The 25,879-nt window shown below is 37.3% G+C and overlaps 1 protein-coding gene across 2 annotated transcripts in view; it reads right to left on the bottom strand.

Moving 5' to 3' along the window:
* The window catches only part of LOC135947973 (cysteine-rich motor neuron 1 protein-like), a 220,935-nt gene that overhangs the window by 15,379 nt on the left and 179,677 nt on the right, over window positions 1-25,879 (bottom strand). For both annotated transcript variants that reach the window (XM_065496998.1, XM_065497006.1), the window contains one exon: window positions 5,177-5,374. In XM_065496998.1, coding sequence (XP_065353070.1) covers window positions 5,177-5,374 — 198 coding nt within the window. The remainder of the gene's footprint in view (window positions 1-5,176; window positions 5,375-25,879) is intronic.

Raw genomic sequence — 25,879 nt, 5'->3', positions numbered from 1 at the left:
TCCAGTTGAAAGCATACTGTCTCCCTATCAAAACTCTTTTTCTATATCCAGAAGATAAATTTACCTTGTAATTCGCATAACGTTGAATAGATTGTGACTAGGAAAATATAGACCAAGTGAAAAAAATAACCGTTTAATATTTCGAGAATTTCGTCAAAATATTAAATCCAACAACTGATAACAGATCCTAATCAGACTTTTGCGCATTATAAAGAGATAAATAGTTGCTTGATCCTACAAAAAATGGACTCAATGAATTCATCTACCAATAAAGTTAAGGTTTATTATATAATTATGCTAAATTATTATATAAAGCTTTGGTAAATTTATATATTTAATGGGATCATCTAGTAAATTTTTAATGTGACAGCTAAATGTGTAGCTCCAAAGAAATATAAAACTTTACGTAATTTACCATCAATAATAATTTTTTAATTTAATAAACAATTATTCGATTTTATAATTGTTAGATGAATATTAATCTTTAAATAAATTCCAAAAATATTTATTACTAATTTATTTAACGTCATTCTAAGCTAATAAACACTAAAATCACTTGACGATCGCAACATCCTCTTTTAGACGAAATAAACTAACAATGAAATTTTCAAGCTATTTGTCAGAACGTTCGGGTGTCTTTCAAACTGTCCACCCACAGAATAACGTGATTTGTTTTGGCAAAATTTTGGATAGTAAATCACACAACCCGAATAGATCTTCAACGATAAGAATTTAAACCGGTCAGAAAAGTGCAAACTATTTGTTTCAATTTTCTACTATTTATAGATTTTGTGTTCTTTATGCGTATTAAATTTCTAGTTTGAATTTCTGGCCTGGAAAGTTCTACTTTAATACGAAAGAGCACAATAATAAAAAAATATAGTACCAATTGTAATCAAGGTGTTGATTTTTGTTTAAGGTAATTTAAAAAGATTTAACTTGCACTTTTCTGACAGTTTTAAATTCTTATCGTTGAGTTCTATGTATTAGGGGTGTGTTTTTTTGTTTTAACAATTATCCAAAATTTTGCCAAAGTAACGTTTTTCAGTGGGTGGACAGTTTGAAAGACATGCGAACTTTCTGAAAGATAGCTTGAAAATTTCATGGTTACTTAATTTCGTCAAACAGCAGCTGTTAGGATCGTCAACTGATTTTGGTTTGTCAGTTTGGGATTACATCATAATAAAATTAGCAGTAAATTATTTTAGATTTATTTCAAGGTTACTGTATATTTAACAATATTGTAATCTTATGAATGGTTATTTAACTAAAAATTATTCCTGATGGCAATCATGTAAAACTCGTTATTCCTATGGAGCTATTTACAGATCTATCCGTCAAATTAAAAGTTCCCTTATGGTGGTCCAATTTAATATAAATAGCCTTAGACTTAAAATACGAGCTTATTAATTAAATATGAAGCATATAATTTCAAATAATTTCACGTTTCAGCGTTTGACCCCGTGAAAATAATTCCTTTGCTGACTTAAAGAAAAATAGGGGACACTGCATTCGTTTTTGTTTACTGTGTCCCATTTCTCAAATTAACTGCCCACTTTAAATAACAAGAAGTGTGCGTTGGCACGCAATTCAAACAATTTTCCGCAAGCATTCATCACGCAACACATTTGGAAAGAATGTGTACTTTACATAAATCGGCGGAACAGAAGCTCCCTTGTCGAGAGAAGGAGCGGCCAGATTGCTAGGTCAGTGCCGAGTTTTGGCTCGCTGCCCGCACTCTTTACACACACCATAATATTCTTTTTTGCCGCTGCAGAAAGATCCTTATTTCGGTCTCTCTCTATTTTGACCCTTTTAGCTCCGGCTCTGTTTTATGTCGTCGCCGAAAAAAGACACCTGTCCCCGCTGCCGCTTCTGCTCGTTGGCAAATTGTGAATGACAAATGGTTGAATTGCTGCTTCTGAAACTCGAGAAAGTAAGACGGAGTATACGTGGGTGGCCCCTTTTTCTGCACTATACACGCTTTGACGCGTCACTCGCGGCATCGTTTTTCTTTCTTCTAACAGTCATTCAAGCGACTCTGTAAAATAAAATGCTCGAGAGCCGAGAGGGATTCGTTTATTTAGACGTCCGTGCATGGTGTTTTAACTTGTGATATATGCAGGGGAAGATCATTTGCATAGTCTCAAATTTTGGTTTACGGAACGATGGCGTCGGCGAATCGGGTTTCGTTCATTCTGTGGCCGTGACCTTGCTTGTTTGTTTATCCTCTCACATGTGCTGCTGCGTCTCTAATTTCAATGGGGCCATAAATTAATTAGGAGGAGGTGAAGCGCGTGATGGATTTATGATGGAAATTAGCACACCCTGCACAGCTTAAAAGCACGGACTGCCAACCCTTTCCTTTACATCTTGAATATCATCATTTTTAAGGGGTTTCCATCTGCTAGCTTTTCAAAAATTGTGATATTATACTTTACCATGATGCAGAGAACTACATACCGTACACACATGCATTAATTTTGAGATTTAATTGATGATTAGCTTGTCCAACAGTTCTAAATTAGTAAATGAAATATCAATGTGTACAAAATAATAATATTCAAACGGATATTAAAACTATTACATGCAGTTTAAATTACGTAAAATTAATAATAAATAAATAATATTTGATAATTATTAATAACAATCAAAAAATCCTTATTTTAATTATAAGTTTTAAAATTTTGCTATTTTGATTTAGTTGGTCTGAAATTTTTTGAAGCTGTTCTGTTGGACAGTCCGTGTCTGCTTGTGTGACGAAAAGTAAGCAAACCCATCTGAGCTCTTGAGGAGAAAGGTGGGTGAGAACGAGAGACGCGCAGAAAAGGAGAAAAGATCAAAGTTTGCACTTTGTAAAGCGAGACGCGCGCTGCACTCCATTAGTACACGTAACGCCGGCACTTGTGCAAACAAGAACTTCGCCATAGCCGACCCCATATCCTGCCGTAAAATTCATTCTCCTTGCCGCAAAAGTTCATGGAAATTTACTATCAAATACTCGCCAAATCTGAAATTGATTTAACTCAGTCGAATTTCTTCAACATTTAGGGAATTTCACGTTTTGGTTCTTATGGAATGGTTTATAATTATTATAATAAAATCTATTATTATTTTATATATAAAGTCAAATTTTGGGATTTTATTTTTTGAAACAAAAATAAATTATTGCATACAGAAATTTGGTATCTTAAAAATTAAAACCTCGTTCTTAGTTTTCATTGCAATCATTTGAAGTTGTTCTTAATTTGAAAAGAAAAAAATTAGATTCCAAAGATTGCACCGTCCCTGTTGCATTATCAGAATTAGAGAGTAAGGAAATTTCCAATACTGTTAATAAACTATTTCAAATCCTGGCTCATTTAATACTAGTTGAGACAAAACATAACAAATTTTAATTCTTAAACAAACACTGGATTTATATTATCCATTATATACTTTTCATGAGACGAGAAAAATGTCCTCAATATTTGACCGCACACTTTTTGAAAAAAAGCTGACACGTTATTTGCATCGAAAAATGTTCAAATCACAATCGATCATTTCATCTTCTATATAAATTGATTTTTTTTTAACAATTTCTCAGAAACACCGGCACGCCGCCACCGATGAGATATGTAAGGTGAAATTTACTACGCAACGCGCACCTGTTCCATAAATCAAATTATAGCCAGGCTCGATTCCCAGGAACGGTTTCATGGGCTAATTAAAAGCAGACGCGAAATATAAACGCAACAGATGCGCTCTATTATTAAAACTGAAATCCGTCGGCCGATATTAAAAGTTAATGATGATGTTTACAAGCGAGGAGGCGGAGGGGAATATGAGCAGAGAGTCCTCATCCAGCAGCACAGCTTCTTTCCATGCACGCACACACACTGCAAGATGTTGCCCCAATAAATACACACAACGCAAACTGCCAAAGAGCGGCCCCGGAGAAATAATGACAGAGCGTCGTGCGGCTTAATTAGAATTTGCCCGGCTAATTTCTCTGTTATTAAAGATTGATTTTCTGCGCCAAAAATATTCTCTCCACCTCACTTTTGAAAAGGGAAACGCGACTGCTGTCTCTCCGGGTTTGTAATCATCGCGCTAGCTAATGAAAGAATATGAGAGCATTTCCCAATGATAATTTATGACCTATTTCGGGAACCGGAGACCAATAATTTCAGAGTTAACAGCAGACAATGTGTTACGCACATAAAAGATATACATCGTTCATGTGCACTGCTGTCACTGCCGGGAATTTCAGCCCGGTTTGTTGGCAACAAATGCGTATTTATAGGTGCAATTTGCTGAATTTTGCTGGTGTTTATGTTTTGGCAATAAACACGCTTTAGTTATTTTATTATTGTAGTCTCTGAAATTTGGCGGATTTTTAGCGTTTCAAATCAAAATTCTTCGTTTGATCCGTTATAAAATTTAAAAAGATAGAAAAAACTTAAATTCTGTGATTTTTATTGTGCCCTCATTTTTTGCAACAAACCATAAGGGGAAAATATCACTTTTTCGTATTTTGCAAATATTTCCGAATTCTAATCATCAGAATTTCAACAGGAGCACACCGTTAGACTCATCTCATCCTCCCTTGACCAGCTGATTAGCTTTAGTACAAGTTTTGAATAGATTAAATTAAACATACATTATGCATCACATTGCAGTTAAATAAAATGAAACTTTAATTAAGAGATTTCACGCAAGGTATTATTTCGATGAATATTTGTTAAAACAGAATTATATACCAACCTATGTCCTACAGCATTTAAATAGGTTTTTTGTAATGTACGTATCTCAAATAACTGGCACTAAATAGTAAAATAATTACAAAATAAAAACAAATAAGTAAAAATAATTTAAGCATAAAAAATTAAACAAAATCAATTATATCAAGCATCATACATTATTTTGGAAATTTTGAGAAATGACAAAAATTGCAAATTTTGTCTTGAACAAAATTTAATTCTTTTTTAAAATGTAAAAATAACAAATAATATAAGTCTCCATTGATTCCCTCGAGCAAACCTTTGCTAAGGTAATTTGTTAATAATTAGAATTATATATTTTAATGTTGTATAGTATATGCGTGACCGTGTGAATTTTATAAATAATTTCTTAAATGGAGAAAAAACAAATAAGTCATTTCTAAAAGTCCATTTTATTTAAGGCTGGAACTCACCATTGCAAACAGGGCAGCAGTTGCCTGGCAGGTAGTGCGGGTTGATGCAGGAGGCGCAGCGGGCGGCGCTGCACTCGACCTGGCCGTGCTTGCAGTGGCAGTCCATGCAGCGGTCCTCGCTCCACCAGTGGTCGCCGTGCGCCATCGACTCGCCCGTCGCCGTCTGACACCCCTCGCCGAGCCACACTCCGCCTCCAACTGAAGACAAAACAGAAATTAGAGCACTCATTTATAAGACAATGATAAAAAATGATATTTCTAAAAGGTATATAAATCTTCTTTCATTTTTGTCTCTGATGAAAATGAGTTCTTCTCGTGTATTTATTAAAAACGTATTAAATACAGATAAGCAATGCTAAGAAATCCAATTAAATCCATCGAGTTTTTCAAAAATGTGATTTCTTACATTCTATTATTAAATTTGAAATTTTAAGCCCTAAAAATTATGTTTAGTTGCTTTGAATATTTTTAGACAAAAAATAGACATCACTTCTCTGATAATTTTAAGACCCACTTAAAATTCTTTATACAAGACCTGGAGTGCATGTAATTAAGTGATTTCCTGCTTTCCACGTGTCTCGCATCCGTTTTTGGGAGCGGCAGACACGAGAGAGAGATAAGTATAATCCTGCTTTTTCGTTTCCCTGTGCGTTCTCATTAGCATATTTGTCCAGGAGCTCTCGTGATATAGAATTCCCCGGCCGGTCGTGCCGCTGCTGCTAGTGAGAGAGTAAAAAAGTGTCACACGCTCGCTGGAACATGCATACATTTGAGAGCACCAGCTGCATTAAAGCATGCGGCGCTGCTCATTATTACATTAATCTAATATCCATGCTCTGGACCAAACAGGCGTGTGCTTCCCAGTTTGAAAGGCATTATTTACAACTTATGTGTCTACAAGCAATGGATGAAATTTTTGAATGGCCTCTACGGTTGATCAAAAGTTTCATTTTTAACAAATTTGAAGGTAGATCTAAATTTAAAAATATAATTTTATAAACAAATAATATGTTTTTAACTTTGCTTATTAAATAATCGTACTCATTCTCCTCGTTTGAAAGTTAAGATCTTATTTCTGTGTAGCATTTAAAGCACCAATAGAGCTGGAAAATGTTGAAATTTTAAAAATAAAATTTTAAATAATTTAAAAAGCACGTTGTTAAATATATTTAGTACTTATTTTATAGTTATAAGTTAATGTCATATTTTAATTTTCACTATTTATAAATTTAGTTATTTAATATTTTATCAATTATTTAATTTAATTAAAGGTACACATAAATTTTGTATATGTAAAATAACAGAGTCAAAGGTTTACTACATAATACATATATATTAGTCTTAATAATTTTATAAATAATGAAGGTCCGTTATAGAATAGTACACATTGTAAAATTTATTGAATGTGGCCTGTTCCTGTGTATATCGTATTCCACCAAGTATAAAAACCATAAAAACTAGCCTCAAATTTCAGTGGCTGGTCATTTAATCAGAAAATAAAATCAAAATCGGCTAAAACATTAGCGTAGCACGCTAATCAAACGGCACGCTTTCTCTTCCTATCGAACAATCATAATCTATCTATTTTACCAGGAGGAAAATTTGTTGCACATCGAAAAATAGATCACAATGAAGAGGAATTAAAATCAAGAGCAAAATCTTTGATCAAAAATGTTTAATATTTAAAAAATTCGGCAAATTTTAACTGTAATCATTTGTATGTACTCAATCCTAATTATTCAAGAGTCTTTGTTTCAAATCAGTTTTATCAAAAATGCTAATTTTAGTTGACAATATACATACAGTTAATTTCAATTGTTGTCCTGTGTCCACCCACTTATATTTCTAGTATTACATCATAATTCATAAATATGCATTGAAGCTGCCATTATATTTGAATTGAACCACTTGAAACAGTCTTTACCTTTTGACAAAAATTAAAGCGGCCAGGGAAGACAAAAACCGGTAGGAGGGCAGGAAGGAAATTTTTTATTCCATTCACATGTGGCACGCATGGCGAGTCAAATAAGCCGGAGTTGTAAAAGCGCTTTATGCGACTCACATCTCAAAAGTTTGCGCGCACGCGGCAGTAAAAAAAGTTGGCGGCGTTTTGACTAACAACAATGGGGAATTCGGCCGTGCGCTCGTGTGTCTCTTTTTCACAGCCGAAAATGAGTTTTATTGCGCCCGGCTGAATATTCACGAGTGCAATTGTCACCGCGACCGCATTCGACAAACAACCAACTGGCTGGCTGGCAGGCAGGCTTTTCGAAACACATATAAGCTGATTATAGGAGTCGTTCGGGAAAGTCGACGTTTACGGCCGTGCGAGCGGCGCGCGGAATAAAATTCAATTAAGAAGGCATTATGCGGCCGCAATGGGATTTACGAGACTTGTAACAATCTGTTGCAGCGCGTGTAATCCGATGCGCCACCTTTTAATCCCGCGATTAATAGCCGCCCGATTTACGGTCCCGACATTTACGGACCACACATTCACACCCAAAGGAAAGGATATTACGCGTGGAAAACAAACAAGTCGAAAGAATAAGAATGAGAGGCAGGTGGGCGTGGCCCCCGTGTTTGGCTGACAAAAGCGCATTACGAGCTGCCGGGATGCACGAAATAATGCAGATCACGAGAAAGTTATTCTGGAAAGGCCAGATTGCTTTTTTGGGCAAGTGTCGCTAAGCCCGTGATTTAGGACCTCGGAAAGAAGAATGCTCCTCCGCTTTCCAAAATTGACTCGTCGTGTGTGTGTCTCTCTCTGCCGAGAAGAGAAGGTCGTTCGGCTCCGAGATTTACAACCTGACAAACGAAACAGGGAAAGTCCGACGAGCAGAATTCAGTGTAAGTGCGAGTGGGAAAATCAGAACGAAAACAAACGACTGCAAATCAAATAAACAAAGGAATGACACGTCTTCAACTCTGAACCGTATGCATGGGTGCACAAAAATAGCCACCATAAAATATAGAGCAAACGGGATCCTCTGAAACTCGAGACGAGATTTTCATATTTTTAATAAAATCACCATTTTTCTATTTGGTTAGGATCCTGCCTGAGTGTGAATTTTATAACAAATCCACGAGGGCCCACAAAAAGAGCAACGTCACTCATCTGTATACAGAAGGCGTCACTCACTCGCAAATGTTCAAATTTCACCCTCGGCCAGTCGCAGTTTCTGCTGTTTGTGTTTCACTAGCGGCGGCTATACGGAGAGTGAACTCATGATTTCGCATTCATTAGCAAGCGCAAATATTTGCTCTTGGGCATTTTTCGCCGGCGCGCCAACAATAAAATGCAATGCAACGACAAGGATGGGTTAATTTGCCGCGCCATTTGACAGCACACACGGACCTTTCGGCGCGTTTTGTTTGCTGATCAATTTGATGCACTGCGAGTGTGCGGGTATTTGAAAACTGAGTCGGCCGTTCCGTTTGGACAGCTCGTCAAGCCAAAGAAAATTAAATATGACCACTGCTTTGACAAAATTATAAAAAATGCCATCGTAAATTCAAATTTTCTCTTGCTGAAACTCATATTCATTCCCGAACGAAATTTGTGTTGCATAAGAAATTTGTTAGATTGTTAATTTTAAATTAATTCTACCATGATATGCAAAAGCGTAATTAGTTATATCTTAACTTGTTGGTGTATTATAATAATATTTTGATGAAGTTTAATATTATTTAATTTGCAGCATTAATATGATTTAAATTATGGCTGTCAAAATAATTTGTATGATTTTTTTCCACTGCTTGTTTACACAAAAATACCCTTTTATAAACCGAAAAGATATGTCTAAAATTATGTTTTTATTTAATAAAAAATAAAGAAATACAATCTTAGAAAATATTTGAAATTAAGATAATGTTTGGCTACGTTTCCTACTAATAATTTCGCACACTATTTTTTAATATATAGTAGGATAAAATGAGAGAGAATCCCAAGCTCCCGTGGGACGAGAAAATCGCAAATTAAGTTGTAAAAGATGGTTTGCGTAATTTTGGCGCACGCAGGGTCGTAATTTTTGCACCTTTCACGCATTGTGCAGTAATGGTGCGGGGCGCTGAAAGCTGTTCCAAATTTCGAGGATAAAAAGGCCGCGGGCAGCTTTTCGCCAAAGCCGCCGGGCCAGTGCTAATTATCATTTAAAAGGGGCAGCCCTCCCGCCGCCCCCCTACCGCGATAATTACACCTGCCCCGGCTAATAAAATAATTATACCCAGCTGAATTCGCGAAAAGCCACTCTCTCCCGGACATCCCAATGCTATAAAAAGTCAAAATATAAACGAGACGAAAATTTACGTTCTGATCAAATCAGTCAATTCGAATGTCTTTAGCCTTAATAATTTATGTTATTGCTGTGTATTTATAAAAAATATCAAATTTAGAGCTTCTTTTTAACCTTTTTCTCTTCTGCATTTTTTTTTATTTTAAATGAAAATATTTTTTTGTTTATTTAATTAGGAATAACTATGAAGAGATAACTTCAGAGTTGAGATCCTTCACTGTGCGTGGTTGGATTTAAAAAATTAGATTTTGCTCAGTGAACAATTGCGGCTGTCAACGAGCAAGTCATTTCGCCGCTCCTGTCACTACGCTCTCTTGTTAATTCAGCGTATAAACTTCCCGCCTCTGTCTGGACTGAACTAAAAGTAAAAAAAAGAAACATAGCAACAACTGCAACACGCGTGCTCCTGCTTTCAGGGACGGCCCGCCGTTTCCCTGACAACTGCTAATCAAAGTCAGAGGTCACGAGCACTCCAGGATGAAAACAGACTTTTAAACCTGTACTGCAACTAAGTGAGGAGCCAACTCTCCTGTAATTAAATTTCTTGTTCCAATGTTTCCTGGAATAAATCTCAAATTTGATATTAAATTTTATTTATTTATTATAAAATTATCTTTTATTATATATATTTTTTTCTCTTTTTATCCCTGTCCTCGGACCGGGAAGGGCGCGCACTGCACTGGCACGAATGCTGAAACCCGGGTCCCAATAACACCGCGAACGGATAACATGGGCGCACCAGGCCGCACAGGGACCCAGCCCACTCAAGGGCCACTTGCCTCCGCACCGAGGACTGCATTGAAACGCTAGACATTCGTCCCGTGAAGCCAAATCACGCATGCTAGAAAGGTGCAAACCAGCAAGTAGCGAGAGACTAATAATATATAACTAATATAACATAACTAAGGCATTTAAATGGAGTTGACATTTAAATCAGATTAATGGCTTACTCACAGCCAATGGAAAAAAGCTGACCTAAACTTGGTGCTTCAAAATTAATTTTTTATGAAAACTAATACCTAGAAAATGAAACATCTTTGCCTCCATTATCCATTTTGGATAGCAAAATTAAGATTTATTGACTTATAATAAATCTTTTAAAATCACGTGTTAATATAAAATAAAGTATTTTAGTATGTAAAAATTGAAATCATTTAAAATTATGCTCTCATTTAAAATCAAATATGAAATTAAAATTAATGCCAATTACTAAAAATTAAATGAGCAAAACTTTTGTCAAGCTATTAAAACTAATTTAGAAAAAATTGAACTTTTATTCACAAGTGTTCAATTTAAACCTCTTTTCTGATCTATATTTTTTTTAAATTTAAAAACCGATGCAGTGATTTATTTGTTATAATTTAGTGATATAGAATAAATATTAATTGTCAATTTGGTTAAAATGTGTTTGAATAGATAAGAATTAAACAAAAATTTGAGTAGTCATTCCTTGATGCTGTCTTTAAAATGGATTTTAAAGTATGTGAAAACGGCTGGACCAGGCTTGGTAGCTGGGCGAATTAATTAATTAGCGCACAAAACGAGCTGAGAGGAACAAACTGACCCTCAGAGCCGCGATGAATGGAGGCGGAAGGCACTCCTTTCGTGCACACACCTGAGATTTGCATGCCAAACGCAGCAAGAGGAGAGGTTGGATACTGCGTGGGCGCTGCGCTGCTTTTTTGCTCTCGATGAATGAGACTGCCGACTCCAAAAGAGAGAAAGAAGAGAAGCACGTGTGTGCGTTTTTGTCCACTCTCATCTCGTTTGATCGCGCAACGAGCATGAATGCAGATTAAAAGGCGCGATAAAGCACCCGGGGGTGTGCGAGTGCGTTCTCTACCCTGGTTCTAGTTGCTTATATTCCTTTGACAATTTAATCCGGAGGCCAATATGCACGTCTGAGGCGATTAAAATTTCAGCCTGCTGGGCGGCTAGCTCTCGGCCGAAATTGTTTCGCCGCTTTATGAATTCATAATCATCGCTCCTCCGCGCGCGGCGAAATTGGCCTGCGAGACGGCCAAGGACGTTCGTGTTGTTGCCAAAATACGCGAGACGCGAGTGGAATTCCAATTTGCGACCCGCACCACCGCGCCACCACTACTCATACCCTTTTTGCTCCGTACGAATGGCCAAATTGTTTATGAAATTCTCTAAAATGTCTCACCCTTTAAATCAATGATACAAAACTGAGAAAGGTATACACTGAAATCCCCCTTTAAATGTTATGCTTTAAAATTTGTCCACATAAAGTGTTTCCTTTACCAAGCAGTTAAAAAAGCGTATTTTTCAAGCCTGTGGGAAAGGTAATATTTGCCAAAAGCGTTTCCGCTCGAGAGATAAAACGGGACAAAAAGAGTGTCAGTCATCTGTGCGTGCGTGAGAGTCGGCGAGTAGAAATTGAATAAACCCCTTTGGCTGGCTACAAGCGAGTAGAGCAGAGCAGAGCAAACACGTTTGCTCAAAGTGTGGGTGTGCGAGTGAGTGTTCCAAATTTTTGTGTGCGTGTATGTAGCCGGCGCTGAACATGATAAGAGCTGATAAGAAGTCTCCGTGACCGGCAAGCCAAAATAGAGCAGACAAGAAAGAAACTCACGTCCCGCCGACGCAAACAAGCCTCTTCCTTTCGTCTCTCTCTTTGCGTCGGCTGCTGCTGGCGAGTTCTCTCATCTCTATTGAGTCGCTGCCCGTAATTTATTACATTTTTCCCCGCTCTTTGTAGCGATATTATTATTTAGTTGTGCCTCTCTCTCTCTCTCTCTCTCTCTCTCTCTCTCTCTCTCTCTCTCTCTCTCTCTCTCTCTCTCTCTCTCTCTCGCAGCTTCTCAGCAGCAGCCCAAAGGTCTCTCTCTCTCTCTCGCGTGGATTTATGAGCCTCATCAATTTACCACTAACAAGGATGAGAGAAAACTTGGGCTGGGGTTGACAAGGGTGGGAAGCGGCTCAGGTGTCGGCCAAACAAATTTTCCGACGCCTCTGCAGAGCGCTGTGGCTTTTATACCAAAGCTTCCTTGGAGCCGCGCTGCCAAGCAAGTAAAAAATGCAGCCACGCAAACAGCTATCATCTTCCACAGAGGACACAATTCTTTAGACTGAGATTGGGATTTTTTTACACTTTAGGTTTGGAAAATAAAAAATTTAAAAAAGCAAAAAATTCGAAACGCAGGAAAATATTTATTACAAAATTAATGTTAAGATTAATCTTCGAATTCCAACCAGATTCAAACTGATCAAACAGGAAGTGACAAACTGGAAGAAAAGAGGTGGCAATCATGTTCTGTTTTTAATTTAGGTTAATAATTATGGATTTTCTGAATTTTGTTTCTTCTCGAGAACAAATACTGTGGGTGAAATTTAATTTTTATGCATAATAATCTTTGATATATAACAGAGAGGTTATAAATTGCCGAACAACTTACAATTATACAATATCTGTTTTTTAACATTATTTTAACATTATTTTACATTACATGGTTCGACTGTACAATTTATAAAAATAAATAAGCAGCTCTTTTGTGTTTGAAACAAATATTTTAAATTTTGATATAGCGTTCATATCTGATTGAAACATTTTTAAATCAAAAAAAGAATTAAATTTAAAAATATTAAATTAATTAAAAAAAATCAATAATTATATTTAATATTTAAAGAACTATGTATTGTGAGATGTAAACTTTTTTGTTATTTTGTAATTTATATAATCCATTGAAATAGATTATTGAGTAAAAACTACATACTTGATTGGAAACATTATTATTGGCAAAATACCAACAATTGAATGCATATAACAAGCGTTTTCAAACTTGAAAGTGCTGAAAAAATTCAATCGGTGGGCTTGTAGAAATCATATACAGTATGTATAATATTAAAAAAATTTAAGTTTTACAAAACAAGTTCTAGTTTTCAAGCGTATTCTTTTATGGTATCATTTTAGTGGTTTTTGTTGACTAAAAAGTTCACAGTTTATTTGGATAAAAGTCTACTTTTGAAGCCATTGATTAGTTTTGCCTGGCCAAAATATTCGTTTCATCTAGAATTTCTTTAAGGTATATCAATAAAGCAACAAAATAAAACAAATATGCTTCTTAAAACATTTCCACACCATTCACAGTTTTTATGGCAAGTAAAGATTTGGAATAGTGCAATATTGCCAGCGTTTGTTCGGTGTTCAGAGGCCATTAGTGGCCGAGAGTAAATAAAAACGCGTCGGTCAAACAGGTCATTTTTTACTTCGTCGAAGCCCGGGTGCGCAAAAAGCGGTAAGACGATCCTTTTGCCTTCGTGCTTTTCAGCAAATATTGGACTAGACGCAAAGCAGCTATAGGTGCGTATACGCATGCTGCGCGTCCAAGATTTGATTTCCCCGGAGTCGACTGAGTGGCTTTGAGCCCGAAAAAGTGAAAAGCGACGCGTTGAATTGCAAATTTGATTGCTTTCTTCGAGTACGGCGCCGTATTTTTCTTATTGCTGGTCTCTGAGAGAGGAAAAGAGAGAGAGAAAGGCAATTCATCTGGCTCAAACACTTTTGACTGACTGACTTTCAGTTACACGACGAGACGAAGCACCTGCCGCCGCTGCTGTTAGCCGCAGATTTCCTGCTTTTCTGCCTTGATTGATGAATTTTTTCATCGCTGTCTACACTTCTCATTTCCGCTCTCTGGAAATTAATTCGTGAAAGCGGCTCCACCTTTTTCGTAACAACCAGACAAAAATATTGCCTGCAAAAAGAACCAATTTCGGCTGATGATGTCGTTTGCAATTACCTTCAGGAGCGAACAGGTGGCGTTAAGCGTTTGCATAGTAATCATCTCTGCAAATTCATCTCGCTACACTTTTATATGGTAATGAAACGAAATTGCCAAGCCAGCAAGTCAGACCGTAAAATGAATTTCATTTTCATGCATCAAAAGCGTACCCAACTTTCGCAATAAGGCGTTTTAATCACATTCCTGATATTTAGATTAAAAATTTCAACTCTGAAATTCGTTTTTTCAATTTCGACACGAATTACACAGTCATCCCTCTGGGTCGGTGTTTACTGACTTAATTTCCTTTCACAGTCCTCAGGTGCCACGCACACCAGTCGAACGAGGGAATTAAAATTCAGAAAAGTTCTCTCGTGACGCAACGTGGGCGGAGTGAATTTGTTAATAAATATAACATTTCGAAAAGCAGTTACTTGGGCCTGTTCCCCGTGGCTCGATTTGTTAATGTGTGATTCATGCGTTAGAATAAATTATTTAACGAAAACATGCTTGCTTCACACTCACTCTTTGAATGAATATGCCAGCTGTGATTCGAGATTCGTCAGCAGAGAGTTTGTGAATTGATAAATTTATTGGAATCTCAGCTTTAAACTCTCTTCATTACTATTTCTTTAACTTCTATGTTCCAAAGAGGATTGTTACGAGATTAAAAAATATACAACTTTCAAAAGTTTGCGAAAAAGGCTTCTTTAGCAGGAAGAAAATGTGCCACGTTTTGTAAATTTATTGCTTTTTTAATACGCCATATAAAAATTATTCCATCGAAATATTCCCGTATTTTATCTTATGATGAGGTTTTGTAGTCTGAGGTTCTTCATCAAGAATTGTTTTTACTGTCATCCAGAAGAGCCGGGTAACTCTATTAATCGGATATCCAACTTCTCGCATAGCAAAGTTTGAACAACCCGAATGGTCGTGTATTAACTCGAAGAATGAGGAGACGCGATGCTCATGAAAATGGATGAAACAATGCAGCGTGTAATCTCCATTTATCTGAGCGCACAAAAGAGCCGAGTAGACACCGAGGAAATAGAGAGAAGCGAGGGGAAAATCTGCTCTCCAACTTATCCAACTAGTGCTTTGGGATAATATTATCCGCTCACTCCATCGCTCGCAGTGAATGCATAAAACCAGTAAAATGCACTTATTCTGCGGCAGCTCGTCGTCGCCCTGATTTTCCACTAATCACTTCTCGTGAATGCGCGTACAACCACTTCGTTTAATTCCACTTTTAATATATGGATAATCGAAACGTGAGGTACTTTTTAGTTGCAGCGTCAACAACTGTTATTTCTCTTGATGGTGAAAATTATTCCATTTCCAGTTAGACGTAAAAGAAGTTTCCTCCGCATCAGCATACTTAATGGAAATAAATTAATTTCCCTCCCATTCATTTTTTATTAAAATAATAATAATAATCTTTTAATTCAAAATTATCGATCCAAATATCCTAATTATAATCTGCTAACCAACTCGTCCCCATTCAAGCCTTTTATTTCGCTAAGAAGAACCACATCGTATATGTGAATCGTCCGTCGCGTAGGCAAACTGGTCCACATGAAGGAGCGGAACTCGCGTGTGAGAAAGAAAAGCGAAAAATCATTACGGACGACCTTCAGCCTGAAAGACACCTGTGTGTGTGTGTGTGTGTGTGTGTGCCCGCCTTCAGCACTTCTTCTTTCGGCCCGGCAAACCGGCCTCATAATATTCCTCTCGTACGTTTTTTATGTTCTCGGCGCGCCGTGCTTGCATGCGCCCGATAATTCAAATTAAACGTTTACAATCTGCGCATGTTGTGTTGTTGTTGTTGCTTGTCGATGCGAATCTCGTCTGGATTTCCTTCCACTCTCCGCGCGCGGCAACACGAATTTCGAGCTGCTTTATTGGCCTCGCGGGACTTGAGCAAGGAAAAAAAACGCTGAGATGCTCCGTTCGTCGGTTGTTGGTGGAAAGAGCCTCGCGCGGCAGTGAGAGTTTGGAAAGGCGCTTTTCTGCTGCACTCTGCACAAGTCGGCGCTTAATTGGGCCCAAGCCAGATCGTGCCGCGGTAGTAAAATTCATGCAGGAATTCCCCATCTGGCGCGATTCGCCGCGACCTGCGATAATAAATTTCTCCTCAGTACCGCATTGTTGAGCTGTAAAAACGCCACAGGACAAAATCTGTCATCGCTGAGGGATTTACAACTCTTTGCTTAGTGAATGCTCGAAATTTCAGGCCATCATCCCAAATGAAATATACATTTTTGCGAAAGGGAGGTCATATAAAAAATGCAAAAAATCGAATATTTTGTTTATTTATCTGTTTGCCAATTTGATGGTTTTAGATGTTGTCTTCAGGATTTTGTTAATTTCAAGTTATTAACTGCTAAAATCGAGAATTTTTACCGAATAGTAAAACAAATTTTGAGATACTCGATCAATTTCTTAGGAGAGTCGTCCCAATAAGCATCAACTTAAGAATATAAATAATGAATGTTTTCGTTTATTGAAAAAAAAAACACTAGTGTTCCTTCTCTTTTGAATTTGATATGAACTTTTTTTAAATGCAAAAGGGCATTAAAAATCATACCTGACCCTTAATTTGGCGTAATTTGTTTAATTTTTGCACTACCACCAAAACAAACCAAGCATGAATTTTTCACGTGAATGTTTTGAAAAATTACAGTAAAGTACAGCTTTTTTTGCTAGAATGTAGCACTAATAGGCGTAAATATTTTTAACCTAAATAAGAAAACAGTTGAATATTTTTTTCATCAAGGTCTTACACGCGGGAAAAAACTATATTTACTAAAAAACGGTCATAAATTTTGGACTAAATGATTCAACTAAAATAAACCAACCGTGAAAAAAATTTCATAATGAGAAGCAAATTTTGCACGATATGAAATGATTTAGATGGTTTTAGACTGTTTTCAGATGGTTTTGGTAGTGTGGGAAGAATAAAAAAAATGCATGATTTGTGCTCAATTGACTGTCCCGCAACATTTGGAAGCTCAAAAAAATATAATAATAATAATCCATAGTTAAACAAGAAAGCTGTGACTTCTTCCTATAACCTTTTGGGGCTCCGTCTTAAAAAACCCTTGTTCTGGGTGTGTCCTCTCGCGATTGCGATGAGGACAGCTCATGAGAGCAGAGCCATTCTCGGCACCAGCTCTTGTCTGCCCTGCCAGTCGTCCAGTCGGTACATTTATAGTAAGGCGATGATTGAGTGGAGATTGCGCGCCGAGTGATGATTTTTATATTTGCACGCGGGGTGGGGCCCGAGACACATTAGAAGCGCGTGCCCTAATTTGGAAGGACGACCTGTCTTGTATGTAATCCAGTTGCTTGCCGCCGTGTAATGCGCGAATTCAAAAATAAGTTTAGAGAAGTTGACGCCAATAAGGCGAAAGGCAAGCAAAACAAAGCGAGACTAGAGTTGTTTTGCTCGCAGCTGCAGCCTCTAGGCGGAGTGTTAGTTGAGCGTTCGCTGGTGCAAGAATAGGGCTCTAATTTCTGTTGTGCCAAATCACTAAGTAAGCGTGCGTGGAGGCGGCTCCACCACGCACACGTATTTTGACATTGTGTGCGTTTTGTTGTGCAACCGCGCGTCTGAATGCATAATTAATCGTGTCCAGCAGCATAACGCAGCAGCAGCGGCACAGCTTTTTATCGCTTTTTTATCTTCCTGCGCGTCTCGGCTTCCCTTTCGGAATATACATATATCTCGAGAGTTGGTGCTGAGAGTTATAACTGTTTTGATTTAGGATTAAAGCCGCCTCGCTCGCTCGCTCGCTCTCTCGCACAAAACCCAAGCAGCACTCAAGAATTAGTGAGGCAGTGACGTCAATAAGCGACTCAAATTCTGACATGCGTTCAAACCGTAGGAGAAATGCAGCAAACCCTCCTTGAATTCAAAATTTGATTGAAAACGTTAAAAAGAAGATTACATTTCAAAATTGCAGCTATTGGCATGCTCTCCTGAATTCGAGAAAATCATAGAAGGTCAAATTCGAACAGTCTCATTGATTATTTTTTTTACTTTTCTGGTAAGCACATTTTAAATTCCTTATTTATTATGTTGCTAGAGCTGTAATCATAGTTTAAAAAAGGTTAAGATAATTTCTTGACTAAAATAAAGGCCATTTAAAATGGTTTTTAATTAAATTTAGACTTTTTAAGAATGTTTGAAAAGCAAGCAAAGTTTGCAGCCACTTTACTCAAATATTTGCTGGAAAAATTGGCTTTAATTGAATCAATATACGGACTAGTTTTATTCATAAGTAACAAGAACTTTAGGATTTTTCCGCATCTTTCCTTTCAAAGATGATTGTAAGTCTTAAAGTTGCGTGATTTTGAGCTAGTGTATTGTTTGTAAGTAAATAAGACAAACAGAAGAAACTGAACCATTAGCTATATATCAGATAAATTTCGAACTCTTCAATCCGCTTTTCCGTGGGAGGCGTTGATGTCCTTATTCCGCGAAGTGAGTTGGTGCTGATTGTGAGCAGAGGGACAAATTTCTACCGCGTTGACAATAAATTGTCACCACTAGCTCGTCTTTTTCCGCTCATTAATCGCCAGCATCTTTGAGCCTTCCCGGCCGGCGGTGAAAGACAACGAGGGGTAAAGGAGGATTTTGGCGCATTTTTATTAATTTGCGTCGACTGATTTATAACACGCGCGGCAGGCAGCACCATTAGCCCATTTGCACGTGCGCCTCACTTTGCACGCATCTACATATAATTTATACGGCCACTTCAGCCAAATTCCGCGCCTGACTAATGGCTGGTCGCGCAGAGGAAGAGCCGAGCCGGCTTTTTGTTAACACCGCAGTTCCACTCACTGGCTTCTAACTGAAGCGTTACCAGACTCATTTGTCCATTCGCGTTTTTATGATTTTTCTATTTTAAAGAAGGAAAAAATTAGATGTGCAATCATTTGGAGTTATGAATTTGGGCCCCATTACGCATCCAAAATAACTTTGATTATTTACTTAACCTCTACAGTACTTCACCAAAACCAAACGAAAAAATCATTTTGGTTCTTCAGATTTTCATGATTCTTATATTATAGTTGTCTACATTTACTGGAATTTTAAAACGCGTCTGCGAATCACAATCTAAATTTAATTGAGGTCTTGTTCAAACTTTTGTGTTTCGATGGGGAAAATGCCAATTCTATATAAAAACAATTTTCAAGAACAAATTCAGCTGTCCAAAAGAAGACGATGACTTTTTTAAAACCAATCGATCGCATGATCATAAAAAGATATAAGAATAAATTTCCTGTTCTAGCTTTTAACTCTGAAGCTGAACAATATCTTCCATTTGGAAAACTTTCTCAGGCTTCAATATTTATTTTTTGTTATTTTTTCTATACGAGAAATTCAGCTAGCGCAGAGTCAAATCTCAGGGGCTTCCTAAAAGGCAGACGGCGGCAAAGTTGTTGCTTGGATTCGCATGTTTGGCGTGCGTCTCCCTTATTTTCCATTAGTCAAACAAAAACATGAATATTATCTACGCCACTTTGTGTCTGGCAAAATGTCTGAAGACTGTATAAACCCAGCATCCATCTTGCTCGGCTGTCGGTTAGCGGGTGCGATATTCGGCGGGCGAAAGGTATGCTGGAAGCTTGAGAGTGAAGAGATTGTGCGTGTATTACGTTTATTGACAAAGCTGCAGCCTTGTTGTTCTCCCGCGAGAGGTTTCCACCCTCTCTCCCGCGTAATCCCCCTTTGTGTAATCCTGTTTGTTGATTTTCGCAGGCCCAATTTCTTCCTCCGCTGCTCAAATCCTCGCGAGTTCTCTAAATTTATTGCTCGACAAACAGCAGATTAGCCGCTCTCGCTAATGTTTACCAAATTCTGGATTAAAACGAAACAAAAGCGGCCAAAATTTTCTTATCTCTCGCCTGCGCCTGCTGAGAATAGCGACAAGGTGCGAAAATATTCTCGTCGGCTTTCCAAGCTGACATATACGAGATTAAATAAATAAAAAAGCAACGCGAAAACAAGCGTCGGCGGTGGATGGAATGAACAATTTCTCTAATGCTCTCTTAATCTGTTTTAACGCGTCTGAGGAATGTTTACGGCGCGAGATTAAACAAGCTGCTCTCCGCGACCGTGCGAGAGATATGCACACACACGCACCAGAGCAAATAAATAAAAACGAGAGCGGCTAAAAGAGTCGTCTGTGATGCCGCCGCTATTCCAAATTCCATTAACAGTCGCATACAACGATCTGAGAGCGAGAGAAGCACAGGAGGAACGGGAAAAGACAGAATGCATTTCGTGACATCACTTTGCTGTGTAAATAAACAAAAGCTGATTGTCAGTGTTATAAATAGGGGAAATACCCTTAGATAATAGCAATAAAATTGGATCTTTATTGTGTTTAGTCTACAAAATAGCAAATTAAAACAAAATTTTTCCAAACTCGAATGCTAGAGTGTTTGCAAAAATATATTCAGGATTTATGGGGCAAAAATGATCAGGTTTTCCCAACTGGTACAGTAATTAGTGCATCGTTTGGTATAATTCACGCTCTTTAGAACTAAAGTATGTAGTGTCCTTTTTGAAAGAAAATCTTCAAGTTTTATCATTTTTAAATGACCTGAAATTGAATACAAAAGGCACGAGCCAAATTTTTAATATTGCATATGGATAGTTTCCGCGTTCATGCAGGTTTTAGAGTATGTTCATTAGTTTGGTAAGTCTTAGATAGTCTTTAGAATGATTCGGATGGACTAAAATTGCTTGATTCGTACTTATTTGATGACCCTGTAAAGTTTTTCTATCATCTAATACATAAATGACCCTAAAAATGTTTTAATAAACAAAACTTTTGGGTTCTTTTTTTAAGGGTTACAGATCAAACTAATTAGTGAAACATTTACAAAAATATAAGTTATTTTTCATCTTGTGAGAGATTTTCACTTAAAAGAGTTGCTCAACTTTGGGTACAAAGTAAAATACACCTAAAAACTGCTAAATATTGAAACTTGATCTTTGATTTAAAGAAACAAAACTTGAATATAGGTTATTGATGCACGATTCTCCCTGCTCTCAAAATATTTCGAGTTGAACGAACCTGTTGATTATATTTTTTTATTGCGTAATTATACGTTTGAGTGCGGTTCGTGTGTTTGCGTATATGGCGAAGGGAGAGAAAAATGTTTGTGGATAAACGGCAGGGCGTCGATATCTACACGGTGTAATTAATATCGAAAGTAGCTTCGGGGCGACAGTGACATCGGGAGGCTGTTTTATATTATAATAAATATATCGTACGCTGCACGGTTATTATCAAATAATACACACCTGCGTCGATATAAAATATATATAAATGTCTCTGCGGCCGACCGCATCAGCATTTTCAAGAGCGGCTTTTTTACCTCTCTCGCGCGGATGAAAAGAGTTTTATACTCGCAGCCGGCGGCTCGTGCATGCGGCGACCCTGAGAGTGCGCTTTTGCTCCTGCGCTTCCACCGATTAACTCCTCCTTTATGGTTGTGTGCACCTTTCCGATTCACGAGATACACGCACGTACACTTTTTATTTCTATCAATGCAAAATCATCCTGGGGCCAACAAAATTAATAGCATTCAATTTCCAGTCTTCTCTCTTTACTGCGCGCTTCTTTTGTGGGGACTTTTAAATTATCTCGATGTTGAAAAAGTATTTTTCTCAATGATGACAGGTAATTTGCATCGTTTTTCATGGATATTCTCATACCCATTAGCTAAATTTTCGTAGATTTTAATGAAAAAGAACTGCTATACTTTTATACCCTTCCCTCAGGGTTACCACACTTGAATTTTATGGTGGAAAATTTTGTTATTTTTTTAATAACTCTAATTAATTATAGTTTATAATTATGACATTATGACTATTTATTTATATCATATCCAGAATTCAGTCACGGGTGTTTCCTGGAGAGATTTGACATGGTCTGCAATTTGATTTATTTTTATGCAATATTTCATTTTGATCTTATTTTGATAAGAGGTCTCGTAATCACCAGGTATCAAGATAAAATTAATTTGTACCACCTTTTCTGGTCCATTGAATATTAAATTTATCGAGTTGCAATGAATTGAAAACCACAAAACTTTTCACCAAACGATGCCCAATTAAACGAATAACAACTCTATGTTTGCATTTTTCAAATAAGATTATTTTTGAAATATTTCGAATAAGATAAATATATTCCTTAGGTTCCTTGGGTTTTTTTCGAATGAATAAAAATCCTAAAAGCATGTAAAACATTCTTTGAATTTTTTTGGGATGTATAAATCTGTAGATTTGAAGATATAGAGCGTAAAAAGGTTCTTGATATTCCTGATTTTTCTTGTCCTGAAACAATGAGTCGATCAAATTGTAGATTTTCGAGATGGATCGAGCCATAGATAAATTAACAAAACACGAATTCGGAGGTTGCGCCACCGGTAAAACGCTTTCAGCAGCAATGTACAAAAGCGGAGCACGCCTGGAAATCCATGAATCCATGCCGGCGGCCGTGTGTGTGTTGTTATTTCTTCAAATCAATTTTCGAACGCCTCCATATATCCAAGAGAGCGCAGAGAAGAATTATATACACCGAGAGTGAGTTTGTGCTTGAAGCAGATTACATCTCGGCGCGCGATCCGAGAGCAGTCATCCGTCCTTATTCTTTCACGAGATAAAGAAAGATACACGAACAGCACACACTCGGCATTATTCTCTTAAACATACACCTGACTCTCGTCTCGCTGTCTCGCCGCTTCGTGTTTTATTGAACACTCGCGTCGGCGACGGATGCTGCGGCAGCGAGAGAGCTCCCGGACACGCCCACCACCCTTTTGAAATAATGAATTTCTGATGAATTCGGAGAATAAATAAATATCGCGGTGATTGGTGTGCCGTAATCTATTTTGCTTTTGGAATTTTGCGGTTTTTGATGCAAATTGGCATTATTAATTGACGGCGCAGAGATAATTCAGTTTGCGCGGCTTTGAAATTTATGCCCACATTATTGCGGCTAATCCGATTTACCTTTTGCGAGATTATTATGACAGCTTTTCTGTTATCATCCCATCAGCGGCTGTTCTTAAATTTTCGAAATTCCTTTAAAGCTGAATTGATGCAGGGCAGTGATTGAATATTATTTCTTTCGTGGTTGTAAAAATTGGTTCTACGACGTGCAGTCATAAAAAGAGCAACAGTGAAAATTTAATTGTTAGTTAATTTTTCTTGACCGTGTTTTCAAGGCAGATTTCGATTCCAGCTCTCACCGAGATTTATTCAACGTATGACACTTTTTGGGAAACTCAATGTTATGAAATAAAATATGATTTTAACTTGTAGGGAGACTTTCTTCAACATTTAAAAAGCATTGCAGCCTACATAGATCAATTTTGGCTCACGATATCTTCAAGGAAGGGCCAATGCATTGACATAGCAACGATTTTCTAGGATTTCGCAGGGTTTTAAATTTTCCATAACCTGACCTTATTAAAGCCCTGGATTGTTGAAGGGTTGTTGAATTTTGCCATTACCTGGAACAGAGAGAGAAGACAAACAATTTATTACTCGTGCACTTCAGAGAGTTGGTTTGCATAAATCATTTGCGAGAGAGACGCACGCGGCCAGGATTAATGTACGGCTAGGAGAGATAGGAACCTGCACCAGCAGGCTCCACCTCAGTGATGTATGCACATTAAAAACGAAATGTACAAAAAGCCGCATCGCATAAGCTCATTTTACTTCCATAATGTGCTATGCTTCTTGCGAATCAGAGCCTCCTCCCAAGCAGGCCGGAAAGAAAATTGTCAAGAGCTTTATACTTAAAATGAATATTAATTTTAAAACTTAAATTTAAAAATGAAAATTCTTAGGGCAGAATATTTTCTTTGATCCAGACGAGTTTTTAGACATTTTTTGTAGGTTCTACAATGTTAAATGAAAATGAAGGGTAAACAATCTCTTAAAAAAATGTTCCACGACTGATCAATTAATTCCACAAGTTTTTGGTTCAACTTTCAGATCACAAAAACAATTCTTAATTTAAAAAAAATCATAAAGAGGTTTTTGCTATTTATTTCTGTGGCGCTATTTTTATATATTAGTTAGGGCCTGCTCGTTGGCAGGTTTTGGTTGGGTGCGAGCAGGACGAGGCTAACGTTGTCACGAAGCGACGTGCTGCAATTGTGTTTGTGACTCTAAATTATGCATCACGCCGGGCTCAATGCATTGTTACGTATAATGATATTATGCATGTACTCGCGGCGGGGGTGATTTATCAGAACACGTCCCGCTCCATTATGCTTTATGGCCAGCACACATAATAATGCATGTGTTGCGCACCCAACGCGATAACAAGACTTTTTACCAGCTCCAATCTTCAATGGAAACATTGCTACATGTGGGTTGCAAATTTAAACTATACAGAGAGCCGGAGCGGAGATATTTTTTTTAAACTTGCTTAGTTAAAAAGATTATATTTTTAACATATATACTTAAAAATTATTTGCATTATGATAGAGATTAAATCGTGCTTTTAATAATTTATCACAATTATTTATTTTATTATTTAATTTTAAATCTGAATATTAATTTTATTTTTTACCACGAAGCGCTTGTTGAAGAGGCATAGAAATATTTGTTTAAGATCAGCTTAGTTCTTTTTAAATATGCACAGAAGCCTAATCCTAATACCATACCAATATCTTGATCACCAATCAACTATTTTATATTCGTTGTATTATTAAAAATTAATTACACTGCGAAATATAATGAACGTTATTATATAAGTAGGGACCACATAAGGATCATGAGTTCAAATTTCCACCATTTCTTTGAATTATATTTACTCAATATACTTGAGTCAATTCAATTCGCTTTTGGGCATGAACCGTAGAGCCAAAAGAGTCGGAATTATTGCGCGGCAGGTTGTCTGACTGACTCGGTTTTCAAATTGAATTCAGCAGTTCGGGCCCATTGTTCGATTTTCAGCCGCACGTGCACGTAATCGCTTTGCAGCAGCACCTTAATTGCAAAGTGGCATAAATTTAATTTTCCTCCCCGTCGCGCAGATAACAGTGAAGAGCCATGAAAATAAATTCCGAGAATTAATCCGCGGTCCATTTAGTCTGAAAATTAATTGAGGATTTTTGCGCCGATGCCGCAGACTGATAGCGAGCAAGGCAATTAAACGCAAGACGTGCCGCGCTGGAAAAGAAAAACACAAACGTGCGCGTGTGTGTCCATTACTTTTCATCTTAACGCTCGCTTGTCACAACCTTCTCCGCGGATTAGCCTTTTCGGCGACGCTTGGGAACATAAGGAATTTTTGCTTCTTATAAGATATCAGCCAGGAGACCGTCTTAAAAGTGGTCAGTTTTGTAAAAATTAATCGCTTTTTTTCTCAAAAATTATCATCTTTTTAATTTGTTGATTGGTTTTAGTTTGACCATTTTATTTTGACAAAGATTATTTTTCCATCTAGTCCAGCAAAAAATGCAGAATTGAAATCTTTAGATATTTGTAATTCATTGTAATTTAAGATTTTCCTAATTTTTCTGATATCAATCGAAAAGAAAAAACCCAACACATTGTGTTCTTAATTTCATGGAAGGGTCTGTGGCCCGTGAGTGAGGAGGTCCCGGCGTAATTCACCTGG

This window comes from Cloeon dipterum, chromosome 1, assembly GCF_949628265.1.
Source record: "Cloeon dipterum chromosome 1, ieCloDipt1.1, whole genome shotgun sequence".
Taxonomy (NCBI): Eukaryota; Metazoa; Arthropoda; class Insecta; order Ephemeroptera; family Baetidae; genus Cloeon; species Cloeon dipterum.
This window is presented reverse-complemented; position numbering and strand designations above follow the sequence as displayed.